Source organism: Trachurus trachurus (assembly GCF_905171665.1).
Source record: "Trachurus trachurus genome assembly, chromosome: 3".
In the NCBI taxonomy this organism is placed as follows: Eukaryota; Metazoa; Chordata; class Actinopteri; order Carangiformes; family Carangidae; genus Trachurus; species Trachurus trachurus.
The window spans coordinates 28,430,596-28,458,419 of record NC_139893.1 but is presented as its reverse complement, the minus strand read 5'-3'; the positions used below and the strand labels follow the sequence as shown (position 1 = coordinate 28,458,419).

At 42.2% G+C, this 27,824-nt stretch overlaps 1 protein-coding gene across 1 annotated transcript in view; it reads left to right on the top strand.

Annotated features, from left to right (window-relative positions):
* Window positions 1-27,824, top strand: part of shank2a (SH3 and multiple ankyrin repeat domains 2a) — a gene marked incomplete at both ends in the record, with an annotated part of 136,275 nt that overhangs the window by 37,982 nt on the left and 70,469 nt on the right. Inside the window, 2 exons of the mRNA XM_083995006.1 lie at window positions 3,922-3,988; window positions 23,065-23,518. Coding sequence (XP_083851132.1) covers window positions 3,922-3,988; window positions 23,065-23,518 — 521 coding nt within the window. The remainder of the gene's footprint in view (window positions 1-3,921; window positions 3,989-23,064; window positions 23,519-27,824) is intronic.

Below are 27,824 nucleotides of genomic sequence, written 5' to 3'. Positions count from 1 at the left end.
CCAAACAGGAGACAGACAAAATTAACGCCTAGCTGGTGAACACAGCGGAGCGTTCACAGTCCCCTCTTGGTTTTGATCTGGCAGACTTGTTGCCTCCACTGATGTTCCACTTGGCTGCGAGCCTCTCACAACACAGCTCCGCCTCCTTCCCATCCCCCTCGGTTCCTTCTGTGCTATACACAACCATTTGTCTCCATGACAACCAGGGGAGAACAGGAAGAAAAAAAAAATCGATGTGGGGGCGGTGATGGTGGTGATGGCAGTAGTGGTGGTGATGGTGGGCGGCTGAATGATAATGAGGAGAAATTGTGACTGCGTTTCTCACTGCTTATTGGTTACCTGGTTTCTAATCATACTCCATCAATTAAATTAGATTAAAACTTGAACGTGTCCCACCGGCGCCCTCTTCTGTTCTGTCCTCTCTGTTTTGGACCAACTTTCCCAAAAGACTTCAAAGCAAAAGTAGAACTGGGCCTCAACATCCGCGCAGGGCAGGCAGGCAAATAAAAATCTAATGATCTAATTGGATCTAAGCATCCACGGCTGCTTGATTAAAATCCTGCAATCAAAGGTCTGTGTGCTCCAGTGAACTGTGACTCTCAGTGGCTTCGTGTGGAGCTCACTGCTTCCCGTCCACTGTTGTTTAGTTCGAGATGCTCCTCAGCTCCTCCAGAGCCAGAGACCAAGACTTATATGATGCTGTAATGAAGTAACTGTCACCATGTCGACAGGAAGCAGCCGTCAGTCACACAATGACGGGCATCAGGCTGCTGCTGCTACGTCTTGATTTCTCAGAGGATCGGTGACATTTCACACTGTGACTCAAACTGACGTCCAGGAAGTCTGGTGCATAAATAGTTCATATTGTTGTAAGAAAGCAACACTAACTTTGAAGGTTGTGTGAAGGTCATGTTTCCACATACAAGTAAACAAATCAGTTCACTTCAGTTCAGATAACAGGAAAGTTCCTGATGTGTTTTCCACAGGTGGACATTTAACCGATGGTGAATGTCTCATGAGAATAAATGTTGAGGTGTAGGATCCTGGGTTTTAGGAGTTTGACTAATTCAGGACATCTCTACTCTCTAATGAGTAGCCCAACATCATTTAAAACACATTAGACTGGAAACTATAACCCCTATATGTGACATATACATAATTTGTGTCACATATTACATTTCTGTGTGGTGTCACAGGACAAACTAATAATTTTTCCAATAGTGGACAGTTCAGCTGCAACAGGATGAAGCATCTATAACTATAAAATCTGGATTGTAGAACCTAGAGCAGCTTTCAACGTCTCATCTACCTTCCACTACCACTACCACTAACACTACATGTGACCTTTGAATACTGAAGCACCCAAACTACCCTACGATGTATAGTTAATTAAATGTTACAGTACGTCAAACCAACATGTGTAAAAGTTTAGTCTGGTTATTACCGAGATGCAGCGACATCTCTTGACCTTCAAATCACCATATCACAGCAGCAGTGTAAAGCAAAGACTACAAGAGAGGAATAACGTTTATCTTTGCTCATGGTGTTGAAAGAGGCACTGTTGCCACTTCACCAATGATTCCTCCAACACTTTACGATGACAATTAGTTGTGCATCAATCACATTTGAGGTCGCAGTGGAAATGAGGACTTCATCTGTCACTCTGTCACTTCTCCCTGACAAGTCACTCAATCCCATCCACTATAAGCCTGTTCTGGGATCAGTGTTCCTCCGGGAGAATGGCCTGTCATAGATTTGTCACACATCGCGGCGTGTGCTATGGGAGATCCTCGGCATGAGTGGGAGATTTCATCCAGCATTCATCATGAAGGATCCATCCCCCTCCTCCTCCTCCACCGCGGCTCCCGCACGGGAAACATCACATTTGCCCCACTGAAGCAGCACTAGATTACATGTATTGACTCACATTTTAAGTTCAAAGTAAGCTTCTTTTTTTTTCCATAGAGGGAAAAAACAGTATATTGTATATTAATGTAGTGTGTTGAAAAATTCAAGAAGAACCGTGTTGGTGGAAAACACGTCCGTTAGACACTCCCAAGTGCTTCTCCTCAGAAATGCTGTGTTTTTATATTTATATGAAGAAAAGGTCAACTGTGGAGGGAGGGTGCACAGTATTACTACTCAAGCCAACTCTGCTTTAATAATACACCTGCTCTCCATCACCCTCCTCTCTCTCTCTCTCTCTCTCTCTCTCTCTCTCTCTCTCTCTCTTTCTCCTGAATATTTGTTCTCCAGGAATCAGAGCAGGCATGCTTATATAATGCTGCTAGGTTTCCCATGAGGTGTCTGTGTGTGTGTGTGTGTGTGTGTGTGTGTGTGTGTGTGTGTGTGTGTGTGTGTGTGTGTGTGTGTGTGTGTGTGTGTGTGTGTGTGTGTGTGTGTGTGTGTGTGTGTGTGCAGCACATTAGTGGAAAATGAAACCGACTATTTTTACGCTGGTGATCCTGACCGGAGGCGTTTACTGTAAACCCTGTATCCGCCGTGCAGAGGCGACAACATGACAACATGCAGCGTGATCTGGGTCACTGGCGGTGTGTTAACCTCTGCAGCCAGCTCAGGCTCAAGAAGTTTATTTACTGCCCCCTGGTGGACACTTAGAGAACACACTGTGGGCAGTAGAAGAAAAAGAGTCCAGAGAAATGTTTACCACTGAATCTCTATCGGATTAGGATTTTCGGCTGTTTCTGTTTTTCTTGTGCGTCTCTTTGTGTGTTTTATTGGAATGAAAAGACTGGGTTGTAGTGTAGTTGTCACTGATCCCTGTGGTAAATCCTGCTGCAGTAGTTTCTGACCTTTGACCTTTGGTTTTGGTTTTCCTCTCAGATTCTGTTGTTTTACCTGTTTCTGGATGTACTGTACAGATTATGAATTATAATTGAATATTCATTCAGGAACACAGTAGAGAAGGGAGGTCAAAACAGTAAAGAAACAAATGTATTCAGGATAACTCAGACCAACCTATGCAAAGTAGAGCAGTGGTTGGATACAACTTTCACGACCTGTGACTGCCTGAAAACCTTCCAGCTGTAATAAGCTCCAAACAGGTCAAACCAGTTCTTTAATGAGTGGAAGGGTGGGGGGTGGGGGGGGTGCAATCAGCAGGGACAGGCTAAAGCAGAGTGGCGTTGCAGCCCCGAGCTGACACAACTGTTGGAGAGGAAAACAAGAAACAATGGAGAGAAGTTGCAGAAGAATTATGATTTTGTTTATTGAATGACACAACAGTTCCAGTCCGTCAATCTCTCTCTCTCTTTCTCTCAATCTGACAACAGCAGATAACTAACACAAAGGCAGATTCAGCTCTGCCCATCATATAAACATGTGACTCATGCATGTGCACACACCACTGTGTCATGTGTGAATCTCAGCTTGTACACGTGTGTGTGTGTGTGTGTGTGTGTGTGTGTGTGTGTGTGTGTGTGTGTGTGCGTGTGTGTGTGTGTGTGTGTGTGTGTGTGTGTGTGCAAATGTGTGTGTTTGTGTGTGTGTGTGTGATAGATTACCAGGCTAAAGATGATTAAAAGCCATGAAGATTGGAACTTGAAGGAATCAGTGAATCGCTGCAAATTAGAAAAAGGCAGATTTTTTTCTTTTTATTTATTTATTTTTTATCAAGTTCAGACTTGGTGAGAGTCAGAGGGCAGGGTCATCACTGTAATTTACTGTCATTGTCTTTGCACATCATGTAAATGAGCCATTATACTTACGTTCTGCTTGATGTATTAACAACGAAGATAACTAACACAGAGATATTGTCGTGTTTATAGAGGGGAGAGTTCACAAGGGCGACCTTCGTGCTCTTTACTACGTTTTTATATATATTTAAATAAAGGTCTTTTTTTTTCGTCCTTCTTATCCCGTCTCTCACTCCTCTCTGTCTCTGCCTCTGTTTCTCTCCAGGTTGCCATTATCGCTGGAAACTTTGAGCTCGCTGAACTCATCAAGAACCACAAAGAGACAGATATAGGTGAGTAGCAAAGCCGTGGATTGTCTCTTCCTCTTCTCTATACATCTATCCATCCCTCACCTATTCTTTGCTAGCCACCCTAGGGGTATTCCTGAATTTCCCTCAGGATACATTTCAAATCCCCCTATGGTTTGATCCTTCCTAAATGACCTCCTGGTATAATCCCCTCTGCGGGATTACGAGCGTGTTGCCCAGAGGATGAAAGTTTATGTTTACACCAGGACGATCCTGGGGGCCGATGAGGCTGGGAGAAATGATCAATGCCTCAGCCAGCGGGAGCTTTCATCCAGTGAAAAGTGATTGGTGGGTTTCCAGAGGTGTCTGCTGAGTGGTGAGTGAAAGGATTTGATGAAGTCGGTAGATGGATTTAACGATTCCTCTATTGATTGTGATTGTTTTTGTACAGCACTGTGCTCAGTTTGGTGCGTGTTGTGGAGGCTTTAGTTTAAACAGATGAGGCTTTTCTTCATGGGTGTGTCAGACAAGATCAGGGTTTATAAATTAGACAACTTACTGTACCACCATACTGTTGATCTTATCAGAGGATTAATACAGTGTTGGAAGAACTGCTGAAGTCAAATTGGACAGATGTTTAGTTTGGCCCCTTTTTGTGTCCATTCTAAAACACATGTCAAATAAAATGCTCTTGTAGTTTGCAATAAAAGGCTAAAGGCCTCTTTTTAAAAAAGACTCAATCCCACTGGTTTAAAAAGTAGGGAGCATCTTATGTGATATGTAAACAAATTTACAGAAAAAGAAACTTTGTGTAAAATATTATTATTATGTTTTGAATGTTTCCCTGTAGGCTTCACGTTCCTTCTTCTGTGTTTTATCTGGATGTTGATCCATGATAAGATATAACAAACATCTCAGTGTGGTTTTACATCTACTCTCTCAGCTTCTCTAGAAAGAACAAGTCAGTCTCAGCCAATCAGAGGACAGGGGACTCTGAGCCTTCATTGTGATTTGCTGATTGTTTCCTAGGTGATCCAATAAAAATAGAGCAGATTTCAAGTAAAACACTCAGAGAAACCAAATCCTGAAAGTGGATGGTGGGTCCATGTGGGCAGGTGGGAAGTCCTGACAGCTTCGTTCCTTTGATACTTTCACAGTATTAATATACAACCTAGATCTGCTTTATAATCACACGACACATGGGCATCTATCTTTATACTGTATGAACTTTGATATAAATGTAAAGGAGGTCCGCGGATATAGCCACAGTCACGAGGTACCAGTGAGGACGTGTGGCGGTCAGCGGTACTGAAGTTAAACTCACTCACCCATAAAAGACGTGCTAACCCACTTGCCAAGTGGTCACTGACCTCTTGGCTAAACGGTTTGCATCGTCGCCCACGGTGCGGAAGAACAGGGTTTGAAACCCACTCAGGGCAGGCCAGACAACACTGGTCACATAAACATCCACCTTTATACTGTATGGAGCTTTAAGATGGTTTACAAAGATTTGCTCATAAACACGGCTCGGGTTAAGTGAGGATTCAAGCAGGGGCAGTGCCTCATATAGTAACAATCCCTGTTTGGCTGCTGCTGATTAAAGGGTTAAATGTGTTACATTAAGATGCAAAATGGAGCCTTTATATATGAAGTGCATATTCATCCATGTGTGTGTGAGAGAATGAGAGGGAGGTGAGAAGACGAGATGGATTTCTCACCAATATAAAACTGTTTTGAACAGATTCCATGTTTTTTTTTTTTTGTCATCTCACTTTTTGTTGCCTTTGCTGCAGAGTCGCCACTTACTCAGTTATCAAGTTGTGGAGAGGCAGATCAGCAACAGCGATAGACTCAGCTCTGTTTTAACACCTGATCCAGCAGCTGTTGGATGTTGCACAGTCAGGTCAGTATTTTCCACAGGGTGAGAGTAGAAATGTCTTGAGTGCGATGAAATGAACACAGGGCGTCGGTGGGAGTTGGCCGGGCCTGTGGAGCAGTTTATGGAGCGCAGAGATAGCTCGGGGATTATTGGGCCTGAGAGAAAATGTGGAAAGATGAACAAACAAATAAATAAATATATAAAGCGGGACAGAGAAAGATGAGGTTGGCTAAGAGATGAATGAAGAGAGAGAGGGAGAGAAATCTAATCTAATCTAAAGATGTAATCCCGCAATTGTTGCCCTCTCTCATGAACGCCACCCGCCAGTGGGAGCGGCCTCACATGGCAGCGACCTGGTGAAGGGCTAAATGGGACGCCACGGCGCCGGCGCAGGATTACCCCCCCAAAAGCCGCATCGACATCTGCTACGCCCCCGACACCACCACCTCCTCCCACCTACTACCTATCTATCTCTAATAACACCGTTTCAACCCCACACCTCCGCAAGTGCTCGGCTGTAGTGATGAGTGTCAGCCAGGATTAGCCAAAAGGTGGCGAGGTAGTCGGTCGCTATTTGTCCCCTCGTGTTTGGACACTGTTGCTCTGTCTCTGTCCCCGGTGGGATTTTGGGATGGGACATCTCCACGTCCTGATTCTCAGTTGGCCACCATGGGTTCAGGCTGCTGCAAAGGTTGGTGCCTACCACCCCATCCCTGCCTCCCATCAACCCACACACACACACACACTTACACAGTCCTCACAAGAAACAGCTTGTCGCTTGTCGTGTTGAGCCTATTGCCGGTTATATGCAGCTTTAAAGCTCTTGAATGCTGATCATAGACTAAACATAGTGACTGTGTGTGTGTGTGTGTGTGTGTATGTGTGTGTATCCAGATGATGTAACTACTCAGCTTCACAAATCTGTCATTTTATTACATCATTGTTTTGATACTTCATCACATGGTCGGAGCTTAAGATCCAGCTGGGCAACATGGACATTGACATGTAGGGGCCCCAGGCACACAGGGGCCATGAAATTGGACTCAGCGAGTGTCAGTTGGTTTGTTGTGATACTGTTGTCGAGTATGAAACAGTAAAAAATGATGAGCATCTTTACAGATGCCAAGCTGAGAATACACAGTTTCATGACGACAGATCCACAGAGCCAGGGTTTAATATGTCACAAACCCGAAGAACCTATCCTGTCAACCTGTCGTGACAGGGGGTGGGAGTAACATACATACTAGAGTTAGCATGATCAAAACCAAGCTAATAAATAATATAAGTGCTAACTGTGCTAATCGTTCTGAAAAGATGCTAACTGTGCTAACTCCTCTTACCTGTCTGCTGGTCTCTGGTTCTGGTCTCAACAGTGAATCTGGGTCTGATTGGCACTCAAGTGATGTGGCTGCAGGGGGTGGGCGGGGCTCAGCTTTCTCAATCAGGAAGTCAGAGGAGATGAGCTCCCGTTTTTTAAGTGTAAAAACCATGTTAATGTATGAAAATCACTGCATAAGGTAGTGTTTATAAAATGCTAAAAACTTACTGTCAGACAGGAAATGTGTGTAAATCCTGTGCATCACACTGTGCTGGAATGTATTAAAGCATATACGGTATGTATGTGGGCTTAATATAAATATTAATATTGGAGTATGGCAGAAGGTGTTGGCTCACAGCTGCAGATGCAGATGTTTGCAGTTTACTGCATGTGAACTGCATACTGGTAGTGGTAGATTCTCTGCTTCAGAGCAGCTCGGCCCAAAGCGAAAACTATTCATGTCCAACGTCCACATTTTCTTTTCAGTCAACAGCAGGTGCAAGAAATGATCTGTCCGTCATGTCTGAGTGGATGGTGTGTAAGCATATTGGTCTGCAGTGATGACTACAGGGCAGGGACCAGGGCAGAACGGCTTGTTTTTATCTAGACTTGGTCGGCCACATCTGCTCTTGTCTTGTCTAGTGAGGAGTGGAGATGAATCAGTGTCAGGTGCTTTAATGCAGTTACTGGTCACATCAGTGTTAATGTGCAGCTGGATGTAGAGGCTGAGGTAGTGAAGTAGGACACAGTGTGATGGTGAAGGAGAAAGAAAGGCTGCTCAAAGTCCACTGACAACCATTTGTAGCCTGATGTCCTTTATATGGTTCATGTGTGTGTGTGTGTGACCTACATAGTGTAGCTAATAGTTGGATGTATAGAGTAAAGGTCTATAGATGGAGATCTGTTACTGTTCAAAAATAGTTTACAATACTGAAGACAAGTGGACTGTTGTACCGCAGGACGCCACAACAGAGACAGGTGACCACTCCACACCCAAAAGAGTCAAAGTCAAGTTTACGTTTCTGTCACTGGAAAATGATCTGTTCACATGTCATCATTATTGTTTATATATTGAATTTATATACAGTATGTTCAAATGACATAAAAACATATATGTTAAGATTATATTAGAATTAGAAACAATTACATAACATATATGTCCAACCTAAACATCTAGGCATGTTTATGTGTTTGAATTTTAGACATGTAAAATAAATATACATGCTTCCCTAATGTTGATATTACAAACAGTTGGTTCCAAACGGCTGAGACCTCTGGATGTGAAGAGGCATTGTATTTCTAGAAAACATACTGCAGGTATGTAAGCACATCATATTTTTTATTTATATGCTGTTTTAATAAACATATATAAATCAAATAAATATCATTAATATGTGTGGTTTTACCACCTACAACCAAATAAAAATATAAAAATAAAAATACTTCGAATCGACCTCTGGCCTGAGAAACTGAACCAGGCTGTCACATCCACCCCGGCCTCTGCTGCTGCAGCTCTTTAGCCCCATGTCTTCTTTAATAGTTGTTAAATGACCTTGGGGGATTCCTGAGTCCAAACCACACACAGCCATAGCCTGAACCAGTAAGTATAAGCAACATACTTGTCTTTTCCAATTATTCATGAAGCAGCCATGGCTCCATTTTTGCATATAATTGATCACCAGCAGCGTGACAACAATGGAAACAAAACAAAACAACTAATGCAGCAGTGTGCAAATGTTAAACTATGCTGCTAAACAGAAGTTATTTACTGAGACAAAAACTACACACACACATTCTGTAGGCTGTGAATGTAATGACTGAGTGTATGGTGAGGATGTCTGTGGGAGATACTGCTTCTATTTCTTCTCTCCATACACCAGTAAGCCTGTGTAAGAATGATTGACAGATGGGAGTATTAGGCCACCCGCTGCCTGAGTGTGATAATCCACGTATTGACCAAACACACACTTTCATACTCGCGCGCACACACACACACGCACTCACAAACTCACAAGACACTTTTACACACATACCTCAACCACTTTCACACTCGTCTGTTCCACAGTTTCACTGCAAGATTTTACAGCTCCAGAAATGTGTTTTTCTACAAGTTCGAGTTCAAACACAGTTCCTGGAAGAGCAAACACACACACACACACACACACACGCACACACACACACGGGTCCATCAGAATTCAGTTTGACTATGATGAAATGATTCCTAAAGAGGAGATCCTATTAAAATCCTATTAACAATAAATAAATCAATTGAACACTGGTCTTCTGTATCCTTTGACAATATATCATATGCTGTCATGTAACACCCAAGCAATTCAGTTTAGTATTCAGTATTAAAATTAATAAATACTTATGTAAAAAATCATTATACAAATAAAACACAGGCAAAGTATAACAGGACTGAAACTGTGAAATAATCAAATACGTCTCTTGAACTCAGCTGTTCCTCAAAATTAGATTGAAATTTAATCCTGTCTTTGTATTTGAAATTCTTTCACTGATTCAGATTTGATGCTTCAGCTGCTTTCAACATGACCTGAAACTCCCGAACAGTACATCACATTCAAACACTGTGATTTCAAATTGTTCTTTCTCTAAAGTCTGCTTTTACTTCACCGTGCTTTCTTCCCCCAGATGAGCTTTTATTTCATAAAGCAGCTACAGCATCAGAGCAAGCAGAGGAATCTCTAAAATGAAGAGATAAGAGGTTGTTGTATGAATATAAGTGTGTATAAGTGTGAACAAAACTATTTTAAAGGGACAACGAGGAGTTTGTATTTTGTTATAAAAAAGTCTCATATTATTGTGGATGAATCTACGTTACCCACTTGTTAATGGCTCCATTTTCGATAAATATATGGTTTTGTCTCTATCATTATTTTTTTATTATTATTAGTGGTGGAAATGCTGGGCGAGCCGACCATGTTCCCTACTTTCGGTTTCGCGGACGCTGCCCGGCCGGTCATGGGAATAACGCCGCTGAATCGCCGTTTATGGTCGGAACTACGACGGTATATGATCGTCTTCAAACCTCTGACTTTCATTCTTGATGAATGAAAACATTTTTGGCAAGACGTCCATATTCAGCCGGTCCAAGAATTTCACCGTGCGCGCGGAGGCTCATGGTAAATGTAGTGTGAGAACACTTAGCTTTCCAAAACTCCTCGTTGTCCCTTTAAGAAGAAGATAAAATCCAAAGCTGTAAAACATGTCTTTTCATATTCTGAAGAAAATAGATCAAATTTATGAGAAATGCCAGAAGTTTCTACTTGTAGCTGAGAGAGTTAAATAACTGTGATTAGTTTAAAGTGCAGTGGAAAAATTCCTGCAGGCAGAGAAGCTCAAGTAGAGACTGGACCTCTTCTTCCTATTATACTGTACAGTACATATGTGTCACCGCTGCCTCAGGAGATGAATGTAAAGGCTGTGGGCAGTCAGTTACGTTTGTTCACAGAGCTGCTCCCTTTCCCAGGATGTTGGTTTGATGAAATGATAAAGTGCAAAACTGCAGCTAAAGTCAAGGAACTAAGAGATAAACAGTAACAATATATTCTCATTAATATAATTGTTTTCAGCTGTGTGCATGTGCATGTGCATGAAAGCAATCAAAATGTTTTTATTATTACCACCGTGTCGCTGGTAACTTATATTTTAAAATTTGTTGGTAATTTATATTCTACTATGTGTTAAAATACACAAGTGTTAATATAGAGTGTTTTTGTATATCAGCTCTGTAGCCCAGAGAAATCTGTGTATTTTTGCAGCAGCACTGAATACATCAATAAGTAAAATATTAAACATGGAAAAACATTATTTATCCTGTGATTGTCAACAACTCTTCTTGTGAAGAGTGTGATGTTTCTTAACTTCTCTAGATTAATCTGACAGTTTTAAAATGTAAAAACAGATTTCTAACAAAAAATTCACAAGCAAAGTATTAGGGGTTTTTATTGTTGTTGTTATTTTGTGCTTTAAGGAGAGGAACTAGAGTGCTGGTGGTACTTCAAGGGCATTTCTTGGGGGCCCTTGGGGGCCACTGGGACTGTAAACAGCAGCTGGGTGTTTTGCTTATGCCTTTAGCCGGCCTGCTCCTCTGAGTGAGTTTTTGGGGTTTGGCTCCTTTTCCAACTCCTCGGCTCTTAATCCTGCTCTGATTGGTTTCTGGTGTTCCCGGTCAGTTTCTCCTCTTTGAGGTCTCAACCTGACTCTGTACAGTACGACCGTGTGTTAGACTTATGTTGATGAAAAAAAAATATATCTGAAATTGAAAGAGATGATGGTTTATAAAAGTTATGAAAGTTTAATTCTGAGGTGAGACTTGTCACTCTCCCACTACAACAAAGTGGTTTTATATGTATTTACATATAAATAAGTGAAAGCCACATGTTAATTTATTCATCATTGTGAAATGTTCTTTATCCTCAGATGTCAATTGTGCATTATACACACACACACACACACACACACACACACACACACACACACACACACACACACACACACACACACACACACACACACACAAACCAATGCTATATCTGACTGTGTGGCAGCATTTTGTCCGGGAAGGAGCATAAAATTGACACTCACAATTTGAACATCCTGTCAGAGAGGAAGGAGAAGTTAATTCACACTGTTTCCTGATTTATATTTTCTTTCTCTTTCTGTGAAGATGCCACTGCGATTACATTTTTCACTTCTTGAAGCTGCTGCTTCAACGGCGTGACGTTTTTTGTCCTCGTGCAACGTGAACCATTGTTGGAACTTAAGGTGGAAATTAGCATAGAGCACTGAGGGGAGCATCCTTCTCCTTTCAGTGTGTTGGTAATGATTGGTGATATAATTAGATTCAGTGTCTGTGGGGCCTTGTGAGCAGCATTTACTGATAAACATGGTTCAGTAGCTTCAGAAAATTACCTGCTAACTAGTGCGCGTGTGGAGCATTCCTTCACAGTCCGATGCTACATGTAGTAACATGAAAAGCAATAGAAAATGCATACGCATCCCAAAATCTAAAGGCTGAGTGCCAGACAAAAAATTAATAATTAATATCACCCAGTAGGTGAATAACATTTTGGTAAAGACCCTTCCTCAGATAACATAACATATACATTATATACATGTTCTATCCATGTCCTCATAGAGTTGTGTTGTTTTTCTTCAGACAGTAGTGGAGACGCCTTTGGCGCTTCTCTGTTTGAACGATAAACCAACAAACAAAAAAAACAATATTCTCTCAGTTTGTTATGGAAGAGCTTCACTGCTCTGTCGAACGTCAAATGTGAGCCAGACGTTATCACCCAACATCAGTGCTGGACCTGATCACAGATGCTGTTGTCTCTGAACGAGAACAAATCTCTGCAGCCTGATCCACAGTGTGGTGGGAGCCTGAAACCAGACGAGTAGCGGCTGCTGTTTGATCTGATGAGAAGAACTTTATAATAACTACAGTTAAGCATGAAATACTCAACTCATCATTTATAATGCATCCTTCCTACAGTGATACTAATAAAAAGAATGTGATTTAAATACACATAAGATGATTTATAATTATTGTTTTTTGATACTTAATAAATTATTGATTCAGCATTAAGATGTCACTAATTCATAAGATTATTTTTAAGACTCAGTAAATGATTTCAATGAACATTTATGCTTATAACACTTTTTGTTATTTATGTTGCACTTTCTTATGTTATAGAAACACTTATTTAAGCTGCAGTCCATGGTTAATTCAGGTAGTTTGTTTAAGTACTTTCTAAAATATTAGGATGAATGTAGAAATAATGAATTTAGTAATGAGCTGATTGACACAGGGTTTGGTGGAATTCAAAATATCTCTGGATTATCAAAGCAATGGTGTGGCAGGTATTTTGGTTTTATTTTTGAAACCACAATAATTGATGTACATTTTTGTCCACATATCTAATATTTGCACTGGTTTGGTTGAAGTGGCAGAGCACAGTGGGATTCTGCCGTCATTGCTGCATTATTGCATAGTTTATGACAACATATGCTTTGCATGTAGCCATCTGTTTTGCCTCAGTCGGGTCACTTCTCGTTTCAGTGTCTCATCTCACTTCAGAGCTGTAGTGAGGAGATGGAGATGCAGAAGCCTTGGAATCAGACAGCATGCTATAGTTTCTACAAGACACAGTCATATTTATGTACATTACGTCATATACCAGGCAGGTGCGAGCTTTAATGATGTATGGAGCCATCCCCCCCTGAGTTGCCTAGCAACACAAAGGATTTGTTTCTTGAAATTCTGCTCTCCAGTCCATCGTTAGCTCAACATCTTTTTTCCCCCTTCATCCCCAGTTGCTCCCGGCAACTAGGTGATATCAGATCCAGGAAGCCGGTTGACTTCCTGGAAGAGAACCACAGAATAAAACCAACATTTTCCCATCATGACCATCATCATCATCATCATCGTTGTCATGGAGATAAAGTTCCACACTATTATATACAGTATATATATATAGTACTATACGTGAACCTGACTGAATTTGGAACGTATATTACCATATACAGTACATAACCCAGGCAAATATATACATTTATTCATGTTCACATTCATAAATGTATATTTATCCCACAGCCTGTCAGTACACTCTGCCTTGATATTGTGATATTGTTGAGTCTAAAATCAATGAGAAATTAATAAGAAAAGCATACATGTAGATTAGCAATAATTTAATATAGCCTATCATTTGAGTATATATTATAGTATAAAATTTTAACTCATAAATTATACATATTTTTATATGTAAATGTAAATGTTTATGCAATATAGTAAATAATGTGATAGGTGACAAGGCAACATCATTCTTGATATGTGAACATATGTCATACATTAACATGAGCAGAATGTGTTTTACTGACACATACATTGTACAGCAGTCACCATTTACTACTATTTACCTCATTCGTGAACCTGCTTTGACACCATTCAGTCAGCATTTTAAACACGTGCATGTTTATACCTTTAACACTGCTGCATGTTTGAGTTTAGGCTCAAATATTGGTGCGTTTGTTGTTATTATTAGTAATAATAATATGTTTGGCATCGTTCTTGTTGAGCTCCTCAGGCTCTTGTGCATCCTCATCCTCAGTGCAGTAGATGCATTTGTTTAACCTCAGAAGAAAAAATTAATAAATCAGAATGATGCAAAATAACTTCAGAGGGTGATATGGAAACTAAAAAGCACCAAATCTGAGAAAGAGGGCATCTGAAGATGATGATAATGGTGACATATTTAAACTGGAAAAAGCCAGTTTGCCAGACTGATATGAAATGATGTTTTATTGTAGGTAAATTGTGCATTCACTTTACATACGTACTGGTAGTGTTTTCATGGTTTCCAGGAAATATGTAGTTTTCAAAGTAATTCAGTCAACTATTTAAATCTACTGTATTAAAGTCAGATGTTTTCTTTATATCAAGCTGTTCTCAAACCTTAATGTTCTCAACTTGTAAAACAACATTTTCTTTTTTTGTTCTCACTGTTGTTAAGGAAAGAGTGACTTCATCCAAGCAACATGTCTCTTCCTATTTCTGCACCACAAGTAATGGAGATTTGCACTTAGTTTGCTTGACATCTTAATTTTCATCTGTTTTCTTTGTGTGTAGAGAGAGAGAGAGAGAGAGAGAGAGAGATAGAGAGAGAGAGAGTCGGGGTTTACAATCTAAACACAGAGATGTTATTTTCTCTGTTCTCTTTGTGTTTTATGAATTTTGTATGAGGAAACGAGTCGACTGGAAACACCTGAGGCCGAGTGTCTGAACGTTTTGTTCTTCATCACAATGGAGAAGCTGTTACTGTAAATGATAGAGGAAAGAAATGTGACTTTTCTGTCACTAGATAATTGTAAGATTGTTGAATTTCATTTTAAACAGTTTTGTTTCTCAGATCCTGCTGACAAAAAAAACCTCAGAGGCTGCTGCCACAACTTCCTTCTTGAAATCTGACAAATCCAAATCTCTCTCAGTATTTATATGAATACATATGTGGTGAATGTGATTTAACAACTGTGCTAAGGAAATAAAACTGACTGCAGGTTTTGCAGTATGAACATCCAACATATCACCAACATCTGATACTACTATTATGAGGCCATAAACGCGTCTTCATCCACTGTGGTCATAAACACTCTGATTCTATGAGCTGCAGCTTTGCTGAAAGTTGAAGTGTGGCGTGTGTGAGGCAAAGTAGCAGCCCAGAAAGAGTTTGAAGTCTAAAACCTGAGCCAATCAGAAGCACATTTTATCCTGTAAGTCTTCACCATGTCATTATCCACATTCCTTTATTCTACAGATGTTTTTAATCTTTGACCAATATCTTGAAACTGAAACTTGTTTTTGATTGACATGACCAACCACACTGATTATACATCACATACACACCAGCTTTAGGTAGGCTAAATGAATTAACTGGAGGAATAGATGGTAAAACTCGTGTGGATGTGTGAACGTGTTGGACTATTTTAGGTGTTGTATGGGTCCAGGCTTTAACTGTGTCACATTTTATCAAGTCATTATCACACTCAAGCATGGAGAGTGAGACGTACTTGTCACCTACAGTTGTATTATTAGACTCTGATGTTTGCAGCCTGATAACAGATAAATCATCTGTTTGGAGCGGATGAATGTGTTGGAGGTCGTGTAAAAACAGATCTCCCTGTTTATTCAACTTTATGTCTGTCACATTTATGAAGACATGAAGCTTCTGCTTTGTTCCTCTCTACCTCTTGGTGTCCTCCACTACCTTTCCACAGCATGCCTCCACCTCTGTGCTGTCCCAGCCTCTGCTACGAGTAGCATCAGCTCCGCTGTGCAGTTGTGCAGCGCAGTCCGCTCCTCCTGGGAGAACAGGAGGGAGGGGAGGTGTGTGAGGGGCGGAGCCAGGGAATTCGCGTGTGCGTGTGTGTGTGTGTGTGCGTGCGGAGGGGGTCGCGCTGTGCAGAGGGAGGCGGTGGTAGTGGAAGGTGTGAGCGGGATCATGTGCGCTGCGCGCGGCAGCTCCTCTCCGCGGAGTCGCTGTCCGTGGTGCTGAAGGGGAAAGTCGGGCTGTGATATGCACGAAGCTCAAGTCGAGCAGGAATAACACAGGAGTGATCATGAAGTCGATAATCAATGCCTTAAAAAAGGAAGGTAAGAAGCCTCATCTCTCTTTTGTCTACTTTTCAAATCCAGCGCTCAGGTTTCGGACCTCTGGAGTTGGCGCTTCCAGCTCCTCCGTCAACTTGAGCTGAACGTGGATCATTTTCAGTCGCCTTGTTGAGGAAAGTAAAAAAAAAGTGTTCAGCATAATTTGAGGATGTTTTTGTAGGTCGGCGCGTATTTAGGTTACAAGAATAATCCGGGAGTTGTGTCTTTTTTCTTTCCTTTTTTTTTTCTTTGTGCGGGCTGAAAAGAGAAGGAGGCAGCGCGGCTCTGGACCCGTTTTTAGGTCACACTAGAGCGGATGGAAAATCAGGTTCCAAGGTTGAGAAAACACCCACAGCCATGACTACATGTCGTTCCCCTCAACCCAAACAGATCCTGAACAGCCCGTCCATCTGCCCGCGTGTGAAACCATGTTGGTGCGTTGACGCTTTGATTCATCCGCTGCTATTTTTCTCAATGAAGACTGAGCTGTGTGGAGCCAATAGGCTGGGGAAGGGCGCCAAAATCTGGATTCTGTAGGATGAACGTACAGCTGAAGGCTTTTTGCGGTCACTTACACCCAATGCGGTTATTCATAGCAGCAAACATACTGTAATGTCTAAAAAATGTCTAATGTGAAATGTCTAATTACAGGTTGCAAGTTGGTCTCAAAGATTAATGATGATGATGATGATGATGATGATGCAAGTGACGCTTCAAGTGTAGAATCTATGAGAGTAATAAGATGTTTTATTATTTTATTATTCTGTTGTGTTCATGAGGAGAGTCACATCTATACTGTTCAGCTTGCACCAGTGATGTCAAATCAATAATTTAGTAAAAATGAAACTTTGATTTAAATGTCTGCTCTCATTGATTTGTCCCTGTGATTTTTGAGCACCTCTTATAAAATCAGATCCATTCAGCTGTGCAGCTCTGAAATCTCTGACAGCTTTTTACTGCTGAGAAAATCAGTGAGTTAAAGGTTTGGCACCAGAAGGCCTGAAGGTGAAATTCACCCAGAGCTCCAATGAAAATGAAAAAAAAAAAAAAGATAAATTATTAAAGAAAACAAAATAATGGAATTGATCTGAAATCAAAAACTCTTGGAAGACCATCAGTTCTCTGAAATTCAGGTTTCGGGAACATATGAATCATCATCATCATTTTGCGTCATTATCACCACTGACAGTGTTGTGTCACATAACAATTATTTACCCGTCTGTCATCTCACATTTTATAAATTCTTAGCCTGCTTTTTGTTCCATTGTAATCAAAAAATAATGCTGGGTACTGTGGTTCTCACAAAGAAAAAAAATAGTCTTCAGGCAGCAAAAATACATAAACACTATAGATTCAGAAGCAAAGAGAGAATTTAACTCCCAATGTTTCTGAGGAATTTCATTTAGTGCAGCTTTAAGTCTCTTTAATGCCAGTACAAACACAGTATGAGTGCAGATCGTCTTCACATGAAGACATGGAACTACACTGTTGAAGTTGTAGTGCTTACGTTACAGTGTAGCAGAACAAGCCTCTACCTGACTGTGTCATCTTACTGGCCACTTGACCAGAACAGTAGCCATACTGTATATTACTCACCCACTGAACAGCTCCATCTGATGGAAGTTTTAAATATTACGTGTCCCATCCTTTAATGATAATATCAGTGATGATGATGATGGATGAATGATGGTTAAAACCAGAATGTTTCAAGCTGCCATCAGACAGACAGGTTGTACGATCACAGTATCTTATGATCTATAGCAAATCATGGTCTCCCAATTTTGAAGTAAAATTAGATTTGGGGTACTATGACATCATCACGTTGCTCCCCTCTCCCCTCTTTTCCTTCATGGGTTGATTATTAATTACAGTTTGACCGTCATGACTCACTGGTCGGAATATGTTCCAGTCTGGGTGAGTTGTTGGTCCCAGTAAGGAGCTGAAAATCAAACAGATGTGTAATGATTTAAGTGTTTTTATTTTTTGTGGACTTCTTTTCCTATTTTCGTGCAAATTTGTGACCTGGTGACCGAGGGGTTAGAATGCCAAGGAGCTTTGTTGCATTATGCTCCATGTCCGTCCCCTTGTCATCTTTTTGCCAACTCTCTGCTGAATGAATGAAAATGGATTTGTTTTTTTGTTTTTTTAAAGACGTTTTTGATGGATATCTATTTCTCTTTTGGTGCAGAACATTACAGGAAGGTCTGTGTTGTTGTTTTTTCCTCAGGTCTGCAGTATGTTCTCCTCTCTGGGCTAAAATATTACATGTCCGCTGAATGTCAGAAATCTTACAACTGTTGAAGGAGTTGAAGGAGAATGTAACCGCGTATTGTTTGAAGTGTTTGGTCAGTCTGGTTGTCTTCCTGATGTGAGCAATGATTATTTGTCATATGATATATGACAGAGGTGAGCTTCACCCAGCAGCCACCATCAACTTCAGGTTAGTTGGAAATGAACAATCAGGTTGACTTCAAAATCCAGCTTTGACTCACTGACATTATGACAATTGGCAGATGTTTAGCAGATGTTTTGCTCCTGACGGGAATCTCAGTATTTTTCTATGTCAAGAAGCTGTTAGCATGAGATGTTTGGGGGGGAAAAAACACCAATCGAGCCAGTGTCATCATCTGCTGTTAGAATTGAACATTAAACTTCCCGACGTAAAAATCTTGATTTCTTCAAATCTCAACGTGTGATGATGACAGATGCGGCTTCATGCCTCCATCACAGTCTGTTGGACACTTCTAAAACTCTGTGTTGCATTGTCCGCATTGGTGGCTGCATGCTTTGGTGTCCTGGTGAATGGTCATTGAATGCATCACAGTTGGGTGACGATGTACGTTGAGAGTTCAAAGATCTGCAGAATGAAGGGAAGAAGGTTCACAAACTGAGGCGAAGATCTTTAGCATGAACAGACTGCAGCCGTCGTTAAGCCTGACGATGGGCAGACGTCACACTGGCGCAAACTGGACCAGTGCATCAGCATAATGTCAGCGGCGTCATTTAGCTGGGCTGAGTACTTCCAGACTCTCTGACCTCTGACACGCATACTGTGTTTCAAGAGCATTAATTATATAGATGCCACTGATTGCTTTTTCTAACTCTTACATAAGATGCTTGGATTGTTTTGACTTCACTTTCCCATTGTACTTGATAATTAATTTGTGTCAGCGATTGTGTGCAGGAGCTTCAGAGAAAGAGAGGGGCCAATCCATGCACTTGAGTGTGTGTGTGTGGCCTCTCAGGGATGCAGATAGCCTGCTAGGTCCTAACTGTGTTAGCTCATTAGATGTTTGCACCTATTCTCCTCATCAACACGTCTGCTGGAGACAGAGAGAGAGAGGTCTGAGATATTAGTCTGGGAAAGCGATAATGACTCAGTGAATCCCTCTTCAGATGTTCAGGCTGCCAGGAAGTGAAGAGCGGGAAACTGGAGCGCGGCTAACAGGCGACTGGTACCATTGTATTAATCAAGTCATAATCAGGAGATGCTTATTGGGATGGCTGCGGGCCTCTTCTGCTTCTGCTCCGCTCGCACCGGCAATAATTGCGAGGAGAGCTGGCGATGGCAGTTGTAGGCTCGTCGTCTTGCAGTGTAATGGAGGAATGTATCCGTGGGGAAATCAAGGCCAGCCTCCATTACAGGTTCAGTTTGACAGCACAGTGCAGCCATAGAGGCCAGAGAGGAACTCAGCCCTGCACAAGTAATCCTGATAATCATGCTAATGATGACCAGAGAGGGACAGCAGCGAGGAGCGTGGAGCCATGGCCAATCACCAAACTCGCTTCAATATTTTGTGTGTGTCTGTGTGTGTATGGGGCATTTATATGTGATATTGGCTGGTATTGCAGAACAGGCCCGCAGTGAGACAGAGAGAGAGAGAGATCAAGATAGATTAGATTTAGATGGATTGATCAAGAAAAAAAAAAAGACAAGACCTGTACAACAGTGGCGAGAGGTGGCCACGACTAGTGTGGATGGATAGATGGATGGATGGATGGATGGATGGATGGATGGATGGATGGACATGCGTGTGTGCACATAGCTGCCGAGCAATTCTGAGAGATCACCGAGAGAAAGAATAGCACATCAGAGCAAAAAGGTATGATTTTCTACATCTTCTTCACCTTCTTCTGTGGTTTACAAATGTCATCGCTCTTTGGTGCCAGTGTAGCACAGATGACGCAAGCAGTCAACTACGGTCCTTTAAAAAAAAGACACAACATGCAGTGCAAGATATGTATAATATAATTACTAGTTTGATACTTAACCATATCACCTTAAAGCAGATATCAGCTTCACGGCCGTTTCGGCTAATGCTGCGTTCAAGGCAGGCTTTTGAAACCGTAAGTTACAGCTTCAAGTCACAACTACGACTTGGTAGCGTTCCAGGTAACCCGTAGCTCGTGTTTTTACCATCCTGTTGTCTGTGAAAGTTCCCTATAACGGCCACTCGTAACTTCCGACCCGTGAACTCGTACCAGATCGAACTGGTATGACTTCACAGGAAGGAAAAACACAAAGTACGAGTTTCTTTGAACGCACCATGAGTTAGCAGCCCCCGCCCTTGTCAGGCATCAATTGGTCCTCGTGCTACGTCACCACATTCACGCGCATCCCTTGGCTGCACACACAGCCCTTCATGCCGTTCTCTCTCCTCATTGGATAACACTTGTATCCCACAAGGAAAATTTTCTCCTCGGGTTACAGCAGAGCAGAGTGACTGAGAGACTCGTGTTTAGGCTGAAATACTTCATGTAAGTGATTGCTGACGGAAAATAGGACTATTTAGGACTTATATTAACAAAAACATTCCACTGATATCTGCTTTAAACAAAGAGGAGAACTTAAATGCATTTTTTTTTATGACAAGTCTGTTGATTGAGAGCTACGTGCAGCAGCACAATACAGGGAGTGACCACTACTGTGGTGGTTGTTCAGTTTGAAATTTTTATGTTGTTGGCTCTTTAACTGTGAAAGTATTAGACATTGATATTCTTCCACAGCCAAACAGGTAGGGTGATTAGTAGATAGATAGATGGGTGGGGGGTTGGGTATTAGTGAAAAGCAGAGAATTAAAGACTCTTTCTTCAACTTGCCTCGTGTTTTTTTCAGCCATCATTAATCCTCCACTCTCCCTGGAAACTGAAAACATGAGCAACCTAAACTGCTCAATCACAGTTCTCAGATCAGCAGTGTATCGAGCGGACTCCTTCCACGCAGACAATGCAGAGCAGTTCCCTCCAAGTGGTGGTCAATACACTAATTTAAATGGGACCAAAGTGCCTCTTAGAATAAATTGCAACAACAGTAAGAGGGATAGTTGCAGCCTTTTATTATGCAAACTGTACAGTCTGTGCTTAACTAATGGGAATCAATGAGCAGCTGTATCCATTTATGCAAAGCCCAGAATTATTAACACCAATTGACCTTCACACAGTGATGTCACCTGCATATGCTTCAGGACATGAAGTTTGTCCATCACAGCTGCACATGAGTGACATTCAGTCAAACACCTAACTCTGCCAAGGCCGAACATTCCTACACACGTCTGTCAGGTCCAGTTATTATCTGGATCTGCACCAAGTTGTATCAACTGATTTCACACCATAAATATGTCTTTTAATATCAACATCCAGATATTATCCCTTACGTCATCAACTAAGATGTTAATAAATGCCTCATCTCGCAATGTTAAAGAAAGTGAGGAGAAAAGAAAGAGTTTTTTGTGTTCACCACATTCACATTATTGGGTCTGTGGCAAATTCTAATGGGTTAATCACTGAACTACGAGTTTGGTGCAAATGACATAGAGTGACATTGAAGCTGTAGTTGCTGTAACACAATGACAGAGAACAAAGGCTTAAGAGGATTAAAGAGGAGAAAAGAGAGTGATATAGCATATTAGTAACACACAACTACACACACTGATCAGTGCATGTTGTGTGCTGTGATCCTGCACAGGAGTAGCAGCTGTATATAATGGAGGAGCACACTGCAACAGGGAAGGATTTTTATTATTCTCGTGCCTTTAAAAAAATTTTAAAAAAAACAACACAAAAGTGTGTATCAGTTCAGCAGTTACAACAAGTTACAAAAGGTACTGTACTGAGTTAGTGGTCGAAAATGTTTTGACACGCTTTTACACCCACTGTGACAAATGGTGTAGTTGTTGTTAGAAAACGTAGCACGTCTCGTTGTGACTCTGATCCAAGGTCAGCGTGACATTTACTAATAGCGGTTGAGAGTTCAGGGTCACTGGCCGGTTGTCATCACTCAAGAACAACCTTACACGTGTGGTAGCGGAGCTGCTGTGGAGGTCAATGCAGCGCTGCCTTTGTTGATGTACTGTAGTAGAGGAAATGTCATTGTGAATTAATGCATCCATTGTAGGAGTCCTGTGTTTTAACTTGTCTCATCAGCAAATCTACATTTTTGATTGTTTAATGCATGTACATTGTTGGTGTATTTATGATTTTGCAAGTCATTTTCACTTGTTTGTTGGACTGAAATAATTCAGTATTCAGAAAATGCAGCTATATGTAGCCTGTAGGCTCATCTTTAACTTTTCACAGTTCAAATGATATACAAACAGCTGGGCTGAGTGTCCCCCTCCTTCTCTTGTTACTTCGACTGAGACTTCAACTTACTTCAGTTCTACAGTTTCAGTTTGATCCCTCTGGTTGAAAAGATAAGGGATAGAGACAAATTAACCTTTTAAGATAAATTCCCTCTCACCCATGTTCCTCTGCAGTGCCTTTCCGCGAGGCTCCAGCCTACACCAAACGCCGCCGGGGTCCATCTTCTGGCAACAACAGCGGAAACGGCCAGTCCCCCACCTCCTTATCAGCGCCACGGGTCCTCCTGCGCTCCAACAGTGACAACAACCTAACAGTCAGTCAGTACCAGCAGCAGCAGCAGCAGCAGCAGCAGCACAGTTCTCCCAGCAACTGGGCCCCCCACCTGCAGCAGCACCAACTCGCCCAGCCCCACCCACACAGGGCCCCCCAGCAGGGTCTCCCACAGCCTGGCTCCTCAGCATTGCACCGCAGCCTGTCACCCCAGCTGCTCCAGCAGATGCCCAGCGGCAGCCCCAATGGCAACGTGGTGGTCCGGACCATGGGGAGGGGGGCGAGGAGCCGGTCGCCCTCCCTCAGCCGGCTGGGGGAGGAGGCTCGGCGCGCTCTGCCTTCACAGCGTCAGCCCAGGTGAGCACACACACGCTGTTCCTGTCTCCTGCACCATACACACTTACAAACCTGGAGGTCAGAGGTCAACACACGACTAGTACACAAATATTTTATTTTGCAGGCATCAGGTTCAGTCACTTTCAACAACCGCATGTCTACTGGTTTTAACGTAGCTACGTAAGCTTGAGCAAAGCATGTCAACAAGTGGCGCTACACGTTGGCATGCCGAAATACGTTCCATTGGCCTCCATTAAACTGTGGTCGGGGCAGAAACCTCAGATTTAAATCACAGTTAAATCTAAACTGTTCGCAGGAGCAGAGTGAAGCAGGAAACATGTTCATCATGATCTGGGTGAAGTCCTTTGAGCAGGGCATTGTTGTTTTGTTGTTGTTTTTTTGGCTTTTTCGGGCCTTTATTTGACAGTACAGTCGAGAGAGACAGGAAATGGGGAGGCAGAGAGAGGGGGAATGACACGCAGGAAAGGGCCGTCCGATGTGGGACTCGAACCTGGGCCGCCTGCACAAGGACTATAGCCTCAACACATGGGGCGCCTGCTTAATCCACTGCGCCACTCGGCTCCCCAGGGCATTGTTGTTTTTGTTGTTGTTTCCTCAGTGCATTTCCACTCTCTACATATATACACTAGTACATACATTGAACTCGCTGTCCCACCCTCCCCCCATTTGAGTCGATGTTTGACGGGTTTCTTCTTGCTAGGGTCACTATGGCAACCATTTCTATGGTTGCCCCTCAGACACAGTTTTGATGTGTGTTTCATGTGCGTGCTTCAAAAATGCTGATTCCAACTTCACGTGTGTGTGTTTCCACATTCTCCAGGCTGAGTTCATTCAGAAATGCCACTACGTGTGTGTGTGTGTGTGTGTGTGTGTCTGCACATCTGCATGTGTGCATGACCATGTGAGCGGTGAAGGATTAAAGTGTGACGGGCGTTTATCTCAGAGCGATGTAACTGTCAATCCCGATTAAGACACATGCTCTCTGGCCTCTTCCTCTACCTCCTCCTCCTCTTCCTCCCCCTCCTCCTCCTCCTCCTCCTCCTCCTACTCCTCTTCCTTGGCAGATGGACACATTTGGAAGCACTCTGCTGCACCAACACTGCCCACACTCCGTAGCTCCATCCAATGCAGATGAGATGAGATGGAGAGGAGAGGAGAGGAGACAACTAGGCTGTAGAATAAAGAGAGGTTGAAGAGTAGAGGGGGAGGAGGAAGAGGAGGTCGCTGAAGAAGAGTGAATAAAGGCAGAATGAGGGGTTTAGAGCGAGGGTGGAGGGGACAGAGTCGAGGGAAGACAAGTGACGGAGGAGATGAAAGAAGGGGCAGACAGAAGGGGGAGGACAGTTGCCTTTGCTTCAGCAGTTACATGAACATCACTATCTTGTCTTTTGACACACTTCACTATGAAACTGGAGGCTGGTGGAGAGGAGCTCGTCGACAGGAGCCGCTGCTCCTGCTGTAGAGTCAGGAGATTTTCTCGTAAACTGAAACGTGCTGCATCGTTTTCCCATGTTGCACTTCACTGTCTTCAAGTCTACTTTGCTGCTGTTTTAGCAGATTTGAAATAACGTCGCCTCCGGCTTTGTGTGTCAGAGGCTTTGATTTTGACTTCATCACAGATCCTTCCAGCCTCTGCTGGTTGATCACTGGTTCACTGTTGATGCTCTGACATAACCCACTGCAGCAGTATGATCAGATCTACTATACCAGTTTCTATTGGTTGAATAATTAATGAGCTGATCAACACAATCTTCATTTCTAATAAGAGGTTGAAGGAAAATGTGAAATGTGGATTTACATCTTTGGGTTTTGGACAGTTTGACTATAGATTGATGACATCACCCAGTGCTCAGGCCCCTCCCCCTCCTCCTCCTGATGAGAAGCAATGTTCTGTTAAACCAAGAAGTAACTGATTGATAGATAATTGAGTTGCAGCTCTAGTGTGACGATGGGTTCATTAATTGTTTAGTCAGAAACAACTGAAAATCGATCCAAAAACATTTTGGTCATCAGTGATGATGATGATGTTGTGACTTTTTGGTTTTTATAAAATTTTAAGTTGAATTTGCAGAAAACAAGCAAATAATGTTGGGAAATGGTGTTTTCCACTGTTTTGTCCCACATCTTGAGCATTGACAGCGATATTAATAATCAACTACATGTGTCACAGGTTGAGTTTTGTCTGTGGCTGCAGATCCAGTGGGTTCAGTCGTTCCTCATCATAAATCACTGACTGACAGGTTTTATTATGTGTTTATTTAAACTGAAATCACACCTGAACCCTCATTAGATTCCCTCAGTGTTACTGGTGCACGGCTGCAGACTGACAGGTCTCCATCAGCCTCAGATTCCCAAAGCAGTTGGGAATACATTTTATCTCTGAATAAGTCAACAATGTAGTTGTAGTTATTTATTTTTGGATATGAGGTGATGCAGGGGCCCAGTGGGTCGCTGCTCTGTGTAGAAGGGCTAGTGTGTGTGTATAGTGGAGGACATACTGAGCAGTGTCTGAAACTGTTGAGAGGTTTTGGCCTTTTCACAGATTTTTTTTTACAACAGCAGAAAAAACAACCTGTCTCCTCCTGCTGTGGAGAACCTGGACAGCGTTGTTATGTAGATGATATTAAGGTTCAGTGCCATGGATGGATTTTTGAAACCAGTACAGTATCAAATTCAACTGTTTCAACTGTTACCCCGCATCATTTATATTTAATAGATGCAGCTCACAGTGTTTGAGTGGAGGTGACCTGCTCTAACTCGGCCCAGATCGAGTCTTCGATGACCGTGAGCTGTGAACTTTAGCTGTCAGCTGTTCCCACCCCGCTGCCCTTTAAAGCCCCTAATTCCAGCACTTTCGCTCTTTGCTTGTGCTTTGTTCGCTCTTTCTCATTTCGCTCCTACCAATAATCCCACCCCCCCATGACACACACATGCGCGCGCACACACACATCCAGCCTCCACCCACACACATGACAACATTTCTGTGGCATCCCCTTCTTGCTCCCGCTTGACATGTCATTTGTCAAAGTGTAACCCACATGCACATACAAGCCTACGCTCGCTTTTACACACACACACACACATACACACACATACTCATGGACACAAGGAAGCACACAGTGACAGCTGTCAGTCAGCCCCGGGGCGTCATGGCAACAGCTTCCCAACGAGATGTGGTGAGAGATGAGATGTGTCCAGAGTCAGACCAGATCAGTGCATCAACACACAGCTCCAACACACAGAAAATCAAATATTTTGTTCTTGAATCGTTGATTGACCGACTGAGGCTTGACAGTAATTTAAATTTTTTATCCATCAGTCAGTTAAATTTTATTTGTGTAGCATTTTTCAGTCACATTAGTGCAGTTCACAGACGACTGCGGGAAAAAAGGCAAGGAAAATCAAGTTTTTTTTGTTTTTTGTTATCTATACAAACACCCCCAAGAGGCAAGATATTTATAGATAAATGCCCCCTCACCCCCTCTGGTGGAAGAAATCAGTAAAACAAAATTTTTCTTTTCATTTCTTTAGGTGATCAAACCTCCGGTTTTGCTGCCTGTGTGAAGACTGACAGCAAAACGCATTATTGTTGTTTTTGCCAAATACAGGTGACATCAGTGACACCAAATATAGTTCACGTTATAAATTCTGTTTGTTCTGTATGTATTTTGTAATTTGGAGAATTTTCCTCTCCAATTTCCATCGTGGTTATATATTCTTTTAATCGTTATATCGACAGAGTTAGCCTGCAGAAATAGAGGTCTGGTGGTCTAAGTGAAAAGGGGACCAAATTCATGGTCTGAATTATTGTTGCAGTCCAACACTGTGTCTAAAGTGCTGAGAGGGGTCAGTTACAGAGAAGCAAAAGTACAAATAAAAAAACTCCTTTACTTTTTTCTGTAGCTTCAATTATTAACTACAAAAAATTAATCAAACCAATCAAATGCACATATGGAAATACCACCAGGTTAATTACATGTCGTAGTCCAATCCACTTCTCCATATGACTTAACACCGTATAATAACGTTGTTACTTCAGTCAGTGCAGTAGTTTGGAGTCACAGTTGATTCCCCTTCTTAAATGTATGTCTTCTTAAAGTGGCACAGATTGTTGATGATTTACACAGTATATTGTGGATCAGATGGCAGCGTGTTGCTCATGGTAACAGTATCACCTGACCCATGGCTCCATGCTCATCAGCCTTGCTGAACAAGCTACAGCACACACACTGCTCAACCTGTCAATCACCAGACAACACACAGAAAGTCAGAAAACATCTGGTGAACATGTCAGAGCTCAGAGAGT